The sequence below is a fragment of the Canis aureus genome, chromosome 32 (assembly GCF_053574225.1).
Source record: "Canis aureus isolate CA01 chromosome 32, VMU_Caureus_v.1.0, whole genome shotgun sequence".
Lineage (NCBI taxonomy): Eukaryota > Metazoa > Chordata > Mammalia > Carnivora > Canidae > Canis > Canis aureus.
Window position 1 is genome coordinate 22,733,358 of NC_135642.1, and position 11,132 is coordinate 22,744,489.

General features: G+C 49.1%; 1 protein-coding gene across 2 annotated transcripts in view; it reads right to left on the bottom strand.

The window, feature by feature from the left end:
• MYO5C (myosin VC) overlaps positions 1-9,816 on the bottom strand; it is a 94,875-nt gene extending 85,059 nt beyond the window's left edge. For both annotated transcript variants that reach the window (XM_077881131.1, XM_077881130.1), the window contains exon 1: positions 9,690-9,816. In XM_077881131.1, coding sequence (XP_077737257.1) covers positions 9,690-9,716 — 27 coding nt within the window. In that variant the 5' untranslated portion in view covers positions 9,717-9,816. The remainder of the gene's footprint in view (positions 1-9,689) is intronic.
• Positions 9,817-11,132: the final 1,316 nt, after the last annotated feature.

Consider the following 11,132-nt stretch of genomic DNA (forward strand, 5'->3'; position numbering starts at 1 on the left):
TGCACAGACTACTCTTGCTCCTCCTCCCACTGTCCTGCAGGGCTATTCATCTGTTTGCTCATCCATTCACGTATTCGTTCATTCAATGACATACTCGCTAAGGATCTATTATGTGTCTGTGCTGGGTTCCCAAGAAGGAAAGGCATTTGATCAGTCATCATGGTCCTCTTGTTAATCCAGCCAACCTCTAATTGGTGGCTGAGTGTGCGGATGTGCATATTTGCATCTCTCTGCTCATCGGGCTACTGGTCTACCTCTTGACCCTGAGGAAATATTCCTGTGTTGAAAGATTATACCTTCAGCAGTTTTCAGTTACAAAAATATTCTGAGCAATAAAAGTAGGATATTTTAATTTCCCTCATCTTAGTCCTATATATTTTCTACAATTTACATATATTTCTTTTATAATTAGAATAATCTTTAAAGGCAAATATCAAAATACACATCCACAAAAAGACTTGTATATGAATCTTAATATTACTTTATTCATAGTGGCCCAAAACTGGAAACAGACTAGATGTCCAGTAATATGAGAATGAATTAAAAGACAAAACTGTGGTAGGGATGCCTGAGTAGCTCAGTGGTTGAGCATCTGTGTTCGGCTAAGGGCGTGATCCTGGAGTCCAAAGATCGAGTCCTGAATTGGGTTCTCTGTATCGAGCCTGCTTCTCCCTCTGCTTGTGTCTCTCTCTCTATATATCTCTCATGAATAAATACAATCTTTTTTAAAAAACCAAAAGCAAAATTGTAGTATATTCATACAATGGAATATTACTTACCAATAAAAAAGAATCAACTACTGACAAGAATGTAAATGAATTTCCAAAATATTAGGCTGAACCAAAGAAGCATTACACAAATGAGCATGTTCTGTATGAATCCCTTTAAAGTGCTGGGACAGGGGATCCCTGGGTGGCTCAGTGGTTTAGTGCCTGCTTTTGGCCCAGGGCATGATCCTGGAGACTCAGGATCGAGTCCCATGTTGGGCTCCCTGCATGGAGCCTGCTTCTCCCTCTGCCTGTCTCTGCCTGTCTCTCCCTCTCTCTGTGTATCTCATGAATAAATAAAATCTTTAATATATATATATATATATATATATATATATATATATATAGAGAGAGAGAGAGAGAGAGAGATACACAGATAGATTATATCTATATCTATATCTATCTATATATATATATATCATTGGCTGGGTATCAATTATGAGTTCCTAATTATTTGGGTTGCTTTAATTCTGGCCAGCTAGCTGGGAGAGCGGGAGCTTGCTGAAATGTGTCATAGGATGGGTAAGATTTCAGACAAACAGACAGAGAAAATGGAAGAATGACCTGGAGGGCAACGATATGCACTTAGGTACACATGTCCATGCAAACAGGTGAACAGAAGCCTCATAAACACACAGACACACCCACCCTCCCTCCACACATACTTGTTGCCGTGGGCTACCATTTTCTACCTCAGGTATAATATCAAAAATATTGCTAACCTCATAAAGCTGAAATCATTTATGGAATATCCCAATGTATCAAGAGTTGGATACTATAGAATTTTATTTTATTATTTTTTTAAGTAGGCTCTAAGTCCAGTGTGGGGCTCGAACTCACAACCCTGAGATCAAGACCTGAGCTGAGATAGAGTCAGATACTCAACAGACTGAGCCACCCAGATGCCCCAGCCACTAGAGAGTTTTAGAACTGAAGGGGTCCTGGGAGATTGTCTACTCCAAGTTGTTCGTCAAAGTTCTTAAAGCCACAGAAGGCTTACTTCAAATGAAATGGTGGCAGCCTACCATACAAAACAGGTAAGAGTGGAGGTGTTCCTTTTTTTTTTTTTTTTTTTTTTTCATTCAGAGACAGAGAGAAAGAAGCAGGCTCCATGCTGGGAGCTCGACGTGGGACTCGATCCCGGGTCTCCAGGATCACACCCTGGGCCACAGGAGGCGCTAAACCGCTGTGCCACCGGGGCTGCCCGAGTGGAGGTGTTCCGAGGAGGCTCTGAGCTGGGAGCTACAGCTGAGGTTCCCGGGATCCTCCCAGGGAAGCAGGGAGTTCTGCGAAGTAATGTCAAAGTCCCTGAGCCAATCCAAGCCTTTTGCCTCACTGACCGCAAAACCTAAGCCCAGAGCGGTAACTCACCAAACACCATACCACGTCGCAAAAGCCAGGACTCCATGGAGCCAGGGCCTGCAACTCCTACTTCGGACTACTTGTTAATTCAAGGAGTCTGGCTTTGCAAAGAATCTGGAACTCTCGGGGCGCCAGGGTGGCTCAGTCTGTTAAGCGTCTGCCTTTGGTTCAGGTCATGGTCTAAGGGCCCTGGGATGGAGGCCCGGGTCAGGCCTCGAGCTCAGTGGGGAGTCTGCTTCTCCCTCTCCCTCTGCTGCTCCCCTTGCTCACACTCTCTCCAATAAAATCTTAAAAAAAAAAAAAGAAGAAGAAGAAGAAGAAAGAAAGGAGTCTTGAACTCTCAACCGCAACCATCTCCTTGAGTGTACCCAGGCTGATTTGTCTCACTGGCTCGTTTCGGCCAAAAGCAGTAGTAAGTGGAGGGCGGTATCAGGACATACGGACCAAGCCTGCTTCTCGGGGCGAAACACAAGTGGCCTCGTGCCCCCCCCCCCCCCCCAGGCCGCCCACACCTACAGGCCTGGTGTCTCTGCCGGCACTTAGGGCCCCGTGACTGGAACCCAGCCTGGTAAGTAAACACGACAAAGTTTACCCAGTTGCATGGCAGTTACGCCCAGCGCGGCCCGCCCTCCTCCCGGGCATCCCGGGCATCCCGGCCCGCGGGGCAGTGCCTGGGCGGGCGGGGGCTCCGGGCAGCCTCAGACACGCGGACGGCGGGACCGCGGCCGGCACCCCGCGACTGCGCCTGCGCCTCCCGGCAGAGCCCCCGCCCCCCCCCCCCCCCGCCGAGCCCGCCAGCGGAGCACAGCTGCTGCCCCGGCCCGGCCTCGCCTGCCAATACTGTCCCGTGCAGGGAGAGCCGGCCGGACCCCAATTTCCAAGCCAAGGGAGGCTTGACAGTGAGGCGAGCCCTCAGGAAGCGACATGTCCTGGGGAACATGCCGACCCCCGCGCCCAGGCTCCTCCCCGCGGCCCCAGCCACAGGCCCGCAGGCCCTCCAGGAAGCAAAGTGCCCACCTGCGTCCTTGCGGCTCTGGCTCTCGGCCGAAGGGAGCCTCCACCTCTGGCTCAGCCCGGCCAGGGCAGCCGGACCAGGCTCCCTGTCCCCCTCGCCCCTCAGCCCTCCAGGCCCTGCCCAGGCCCCCCAGCCTCCCCTCCCCACGGGCTTTCTCCAGGGAGTGTCCCCTGCCCGCAGCGTCAGTGACTTCCCGGCCCAGATCTCAGCAGCTCTAGGCCCTATTTCCAAGGGGCTCCCAGACGCAGCCCCCACATGCCCTCGGCCGCTCGCAAATTCCAAGCTCTGATGACCATTATGTCTTCCCCACACCCACCCCTCCTCCTCGGTTCTCGGGGTGGTCAAGTCAGAAACCCAGGACTGGGGGCACCTGGGTGGCTCAGTTGGTTAAGCGGCTGCCTTTGGCTCAGGAAGTGATCCCAGGGTCCCGGGATTGAGTCCCACCTCAGGGACTCCCTGCCTCTGTCCCCTTCCCTTTCTCTCTCTGTCTCTCATGAATCAATAAATTAAATCTAAAAAAGCAAACTCAGGACTGTGCCGAGCAACCTTCCCTCCCTCCGCCCCCAACAACCAAATGGTCAGCAGGTGCTGGGAAGCCTACATCGTAAACAAGTCTCACCTGTCTGCCCCATGCCCCCCCCCCATCCACTGCCATGGCCACCCGTCAGCTCCCCACCCTTGCCCGCACCATGGTCTGCTGAGTGCTTCCTCAACCAGGCAAAGCACCGGGTTTCTGTGGATGTACACATTCCCTCACCTACACCTGAATCAAAATTTCCATGGCAAGATGAAAGCTTTAAGAGCCCCCCCCCCCCCCCCCCCGGCCTTATAGATTCTGGTGAACAGCCAGGCCTGGGGAGCCACTGTCCTAGCCAGCTTTTCTACTCAGGCTCCCCTCCGTCTTCAGTCCACCCTCTGCCAGCTGCCACCCAATCTACTAGCAGTTTCTAGAACATGCCAAACTCTTCCCTGGCTCTCTTCCTTCTACCCCCAATGCCATCCTTCCTGTCGCTGCCAGTGAGTAAACCACTCTGAACAGTCAAGACTTAGCTCACTAACTCCTCTCCTTGGTGGCACTTTCCCTGTCACCCTCCACCCCAAATAGGATTGAATGCTTCCTCTTTAGAGCTTTCTCTGCCCCTTCCCCAGGTTCCTGGGTACCTTCCCATCTCCCCCACTGGCATTTGAACTTCAAGAGTCTTGCCTTTGTAACCTGGAACCTGACACAGACTTCCCCGTAACTAGCACTCCACAAACATCTATTGAACAAAAATTCAAATTCCCAGTAGTTTAGTTGCACCAGTTAAAGACTAAACTTGGTATTTTAGTCTTTATATCTTTTTTTTTACTCTTTTGAAGTACCCATATGTAATACAATGGATAAATCTAATTTTCCAGAGTTGTTAATGATATATAGAAGTCAAAAAACTCTTTCAAATAGCCTAATGGAAAGCCATTAAACTTAACTTTGACCTTATTTTTTTTTTTAATTTTTATTTATTTATGATAGTCAGAGAGAGAGAGAGAGAGAGGCAGAGACACAGGCAGAGGGAGAAGCAGGCTCCTCCATGCACCGGGAGCCCGACGTGGGATTCGATCCCGGGTCTCCAGGATCGCGCCCTGGGCCAAAGGCAGGCGCCAAACCGCTGCGCCACCCAGGGATCCCTGACCTTATTTTATACAGAGACCTTGAACTGCTTCTCCTGACCTTGCACCTCTGAGTTTTGGCACAAATTCCCTGAAGAGGTCTTGTGAGTTTCTCATACACAAGCAAGAGAAACAGGTGACTGAAAGATAACCTGTGAATCTGTGGCTAAAACCAGTTATAACCTGAGTCCTGATAAATGAGCCTGAACAATTTAAGAAAGATCTCTAGAGCCATGCCACAGAGCTCTCTGCCTCACCACCCATTTACCACTTTCACTAATTCTTAGATGAACCCCCCCCCCCCCACACACACACCAAATAGACAGCTATGAAGTGGATGGCCTTTCCACGAGTCCTCTGTGTGAATGTGGAGAAGAGGAGGAAGATGGTAAATGCAGCTGAACCACAGTTGAGGTAGGGGGCAGTATTAAGAAGATAGGTTTTTAGGGCAGCTGGGCGGCTCAGTGGTTGAGCGTCTGCCTTTGGCTTAGGGCGTGATCCTGGAGTCCTGGGATCAAGTCCCATGTCGGGCTCCCTGCATGGAGCCTGCCTCTCTGTGTGTGTGTCTCTCATGAATGAATGAGTGAATGAATGAATGAATGAATAAATAAATAAATAAATAAATAAGATCTAAAAAAAGAAACACTATAGGTTTTTAATCCTGCCTCCTCCTCCACTTCTACCTAACCTTAGGCAACTTATTCCATCTGGGCCATTCATAAAATTGGGATAACATCATCTACACATAACGTTTGTCAATTCAGATTAAATGATAGAAGGCACCTACAGTCCTGAGGGTGGCATCTAGCCGTAAGAAGTGCTCACTGACTGCAAGATAAAAGTAACCATCATCATCTTCTTCATGCCCACAGCTCTTTCTGAAAGCAGAAAGACACATTCACATGCATGCATCAAATGTTTATTGAGCCCCTACTTTTCCCTGTTCTCTAGAAACTCTTGGTCAGTGGGAGAGACAGAGTTAACTAGTGCTTACAAGTCTATGTGAAAGGGTCCCAGAAAGAGGAGTTGGGTGTAAAGATTTCTCAGATGAGGCACTCCTGCTAGGTATCTTATGTTTTTTTGGTGCAATAATAAATAGGGTCAATTCCTTAATTTCTCTTTCTTCAGTCTCATTGTTAGTGTGTAGGAATGCGACTGATTTCTGGGCATTGATTTTATATCTTGCCACTTTGCTGAACTGCTGTGTGAGTTCTAGCAATTTTTGGGTGGAGTCTTTTGGATTTTTAACATAGAGTATCATGTCATCTGTGAAGAGTGAGAGGTTTGATTTCTTCGTTGCTGATTTGGATGCCTTTGATTTCTTTTTGAAATCTTACCATTTGCAACAATATAGTTGGAACTAGAGGGTATTATGCTAAGCAAAGTAAGTCAATCAGACAGACAATTGTCATATGAATTCACTCATATGTGGAAGTTAAGGATCAAGACAGAGGATCATAGGGGAAGGGAGGGAAGACAAAAATCAGAGAAGGAGGGAGGCAAACCATAAGAGACTCTTAACTATAGGGAACAAACTGAGGGTGGCTGGAGGGGAGGGGTATGGTGGGTGGGGGGATGGGCATTAAGGAGAGCATGTGATGCAAGGAGCACTGGGTGTTATATGCAACTGAAGAATCACTAAATTTTACCTCTGAAACTAAAAAAGAAGAGGCACTGCTCAAATTGAATTTGGAAGGTGGGAATTTGCTGCTGAACAAAGCAGTTATTTCAAGCAGAGGGAGCCCTGCAAGCCGAGGTACACAGAGTGTTGAAGCGGCAGGAATGCACCAAGGGCTGGCCAGAAGTTTGCAGAGCACCAGCTGAGGCAGGAGTGGGCAGGCAGTGGCGAGAGGCAGAGGCGGGATCTCTTGGCTGGTCACTGAGTCTAAGAGTGACAGGAGCTTCCAGAGAGGTTCCAAAAGTGAATGGTCAAACCGGTTTCTCTCAAAGAGATTTCAAAGAGTTTGAACTGCTGGGTCAAATGCTCTCGATATTTCTAAGGCATGTTGCCAAATAGCTTGTGAAAGAGAAGGGTCATTTTACACTTCCTCAGGTAGCAGCTGCTACTCTCACCACACTTCCTCCCAGGAGTCTCCTCTTTCTCAGAACCTCTCTTCCTGTGGCTCCCATGGCAGCTCTCCCGCCACCTCCTCCTTGTGATAGCTCCATCTCGGGGCTCCTCTGAAGAGTTTTATTCCCCAGTGAACTGTCTTGGCTCTCTTCTCTCCTTTGTGGAGGCTCTCACTGCCTGGGCTTCAACCCTTGGGGCAGAAGACTCTGGCCCGACCCCTGCAAAAACTCTCTCACCACCCAGGGCACCTGCTCCTGGAAACCCCTTTACCACCTCAACCCCACAGGGACAGACTTTGCCTCCTGATTTCCCAAGATCTCCTTCTGGTATGCCTAAGTGTGTCAACGGCACCCCCTGCTCTCAATCATCCAGACCCTGAAATCCATGACATCCTTGGCTCCTCCCTCCTCCCAGTCCAGTCCTACTGTCACCTACCTCCACAGCCTCTCTGGATTTGGCCTCCATTCACCCTGTCCAATACTGCAGCCCTAACACTTTCTCAGACACTTAGGATGATCTGAGAATTCACCTGAGTCCCATGGGCACAGCTGGCATACTCAACTTCCTAAGACACAGCCCCTGATCCTGTCTCCCCACATTCAAAATCTTCACCAGGGTATAAAGCCCTGAACTGACTCTTCAGCTGCCATGACCCTCCCTTCTTAGCTCTATCACCCAGCAGCCTCCTCCATCACTTCAGGGCTTCCGTAGACTGAATTATTTGACATTTCTCACTAATCAGAAAACTCCCCGAGAAGCAAGACCATCACTTAAAATCTTTCTAACCTCCCCTAAGCACAACGTTTTATATACAGAAAGTGCTAAATAAATGTTTTATGGGAGATAATATAGCTGTCTTCCAGGCATACACAGGAAGGATGATTAGACAGGGGGCAGACAGGGAACAGCCGTGTAAATTGAGTGAATGGGGGAGCCTGGAGAGCATGGGTAGGTATGGCTGTCACACGTGACCAGCCCACTCATCACCCTGCTACAGAGCCATTATTTGCCCGTTGGTGCAGAAATGGGTCTCAGACTGTTTTGAAATGTTGTCTGGCTAAGACTGTGCAGAGAAGTATCACTTTTCTTGGCATAAAGGTGGCCAAGTTTCCCTAGACATGAACTTTGAGTTAAGCCAATCCAATGTGCTGGCATTCTAGGCCAGATGGCTAGATTTGTGGACTTGGGAGTGTTGGGGGGAAGTGGTAGGGAAGCAAGGGAGAGGGCTTAGACTTGGTTTCAGTAAGAAGGCAAGCTCTCTAAAATTTACATAGGCAGCTCTTACAAACTGGGGAGCTTCCCCCTCTGGAACTGACAACGTGGGGGCTGACTGACCACCTGGAAGGGAAGAGGCAGCCTTGGGACAAAGGGGCCTACATGGACACAAAGTGGGTAGGCTCTGGGAGCCTACAACAACACTCCTTCTGGCTCTGGGATTCTCAGATTCTCTGTCCATCCAAGCTCTTCTCTAGAAAACTCCTCCATATTGGTTTTCCTACATTATGCCTGCTATCTAGTTGATATTTAAAAATATCTGTAGTGTAAGGCACTTGATATATAGATGCTTACACCTGTGTATTTTTGCGTCTGGAAAAAAATGTTACCTAAAAAATATGTTAATCATAAACAAATTTCTGTTCCCCAAAGTATCTTCCAAGAATTTCTTTCTGTCAAAATTTTCTTTTACCTCCAGTAAGCTGAAGACCTCAGAAGACTTGCTGGATATCTGATGGCTTGCATTCTCATCGGTAAACTATTCTAGAATAGTTTAGTTCAAACGGTGCCCATTTAGAAGCCTAGTTAATGGAGATGTGTTAGAGGGCACAGTAATGTTTGGATGATTTGTATTTGTATTACTAATATAGCAAAGTAGAAGGAAAAATCTTGCTTAAACCACCGAAATGCTTATTTACAACTATCGTTTATACTGACGTTTATAGCAAAGTGTCCTTTTAAATATAAAGAAAAAAAATAAAATAAAGTGAGGACATGTGTCAGAAGAAATTGGATAGATTCTAGCCTCATCCATCTGAATATTAGCAACCATAGATTTTTACTCCACTGAGGTGTGAGAGGATCTATCGACTTTGTGGCTATTCAAATGGATTTTTTTTTTCCAAAAGGGCCAGACCAGCACTTTCAAATTATTGTTTATCCAAATAATTAGCCAAGTTCATCTCTAAAGGTCCTGGGCTCCAGAATGCTGTCTTTCTGTACAAGGGGTGGAGCCCTCGGGCCTGGGGAAGAGATGGTTTCCAAGGAATGCTCTAGAGTGACTCCCCGAATCAGGATGTAAGTGAAAGGTGCTTTATAAATTGTAAAGTGGCGCTTAAGTGTGCGGTCAAGAGCCTGTGACCCCCGGACTCACAGAAGCCCTAACTTCTACGGGCGAAGCAGGCCTCACACGCCCAGGCAGCTGCAGCTTCGGGTGTCAGGTGGACTTCAGTGCACCTGCGGGCGGTTCTGGAGACCCAGGAACTCTAGGAAGCATCTTGAATCCTTAAGCTGCTGGTTCAAGGGGACTCCGAGGAGGCTCAGGAAGATTACGGGCGCTATACCTGGCCGGTATCTGAGATTTCTATGTCTCCGTGGGCAGCTCTGATTGCACCTGTTGGCTGGGGAGCCGGACGCGCGATCCCTGGGCACCGGGAAGCTCGGGTCCGGGACGGCGGCCCTCGCCCTGGGCCTTCCCATCCCGAGGGGCGCCCGGGCCCTCGGCGGCCCCTCCTGCGGCGAGCGCGCCAGGTGCACCCGCGGCCCGGCGCCAGGTAGGTCAGCACCGCCCCCCCCGCCCCCCGCCCCCCGCCGCGCGCCCGCCCGTAGGTACCTGCGTGTACAGCGCGGCCCCCGCCATGGGCGGCGCAGGCCGGGCCGCTCGGGGCTCCGCGGGGGGCGTGCGGCCGGGGTCAGCGGGGTCAGCGCCGGGCCATCCCGCCGGGAGCGCTCCAGCCGCGGACTCCCCGCCCGCCCGGGCGAGCGGCCTCGGCGGAGGGACGTCGCGGACTGGCCCCTCCCGGCCTGGCCGCGGGTCCGCGCCGCGATTGGCTGGGGCGGGAGCCTCCCCGCGGCGGGGGCTGGGCGGCCCAGTGGGTCCACCTGGCGGGGCTGCTGAGCGCTCAGCCGCGCGGGGGGCCCAGGTGCGTTGCGAGCCGCCCCCGTCCCGGTTGCAGCTTCCTTGGTTCGCGCGTGCTCCCTGGAGAGCGCCGAGGCTGTGACCACTGCCGCAGAGACGTCCACGAGAATCGACAGACTGCTGGAACGTGCAAGAGAGCACTTCCAGGGGACCGTGTCCAAAATCAAACACAAAGCCGAGTGATTTCCCTTTATGTGAGCAATAATCATTTAGAAAATGCGATCGAGAGATGGAAAATAAGACATTTACAACATCAACGAACATACAGTGTCTAGAGATTCCACTCCCTCTTGGAATGCGCTTGGTCTTTGCTAAGAAAGCGTTTACATTTCTCTGCAAGGACATAAAAGAAGGCCTGAGTAAATTGGGGTCGGGGGAATGCCATTTTCATGGATGGGAATATTTTATATTGTACAGGTATCAATTCTACCCAGGTTAGTAAGATAATGTATAAACCTAATATAATTGGGATAAAAATCCTAGAGGGACTTTTGGAAAATTATACAATGATTCTATATTTTATATGGAATAAAATTTATGTACAACCAAGACAATCTTCAAAACAAAGACCAAAGAGGTGAGATTTGCTCTACCATGTATTAAGAGATATCACAAAGCTATCAATCATCATTAAAATAGTGTGATACTGGTATGGGAATGAATAAATGAATAATGGGACAGAAGGGAGTCCAACAGCAGGGTCCCATATTATATGGTGGCCTTAAGGATCAAAGTGGGAAGAAAAAAGATTATTTAATAGATGGGTCCATTGTGTGTGTGTTGGGGGGGGGTGCAAGCAAATCCATGGAAAATACTGTATCCAAAAATAAATTCCAGTTAGACTCATGATCAAAACTTAAAGGTAAAACCATAATATTTTTTAAAAAATGATTTTATTTATTTATTTGACAGAGAGTCCATGAGCTGGGGGAGGAGTGAAGGCAGAGGGAGTGAGAGAAACAGACTCCTCGCTGAGCAGGGAGCCCAATGCAGGACTTGATCCCAGGGCCAAGGCAGACATTTACCCGAGTGAGCCACCCAAGCATCCCTAAAAGTGTACTGTTCTTAACAAAAAAAAAAAAAAAAAGAAGGGTAACAGCTTTTAAATGTTAGGTTAGGAAAGAATATCTTTTTTAA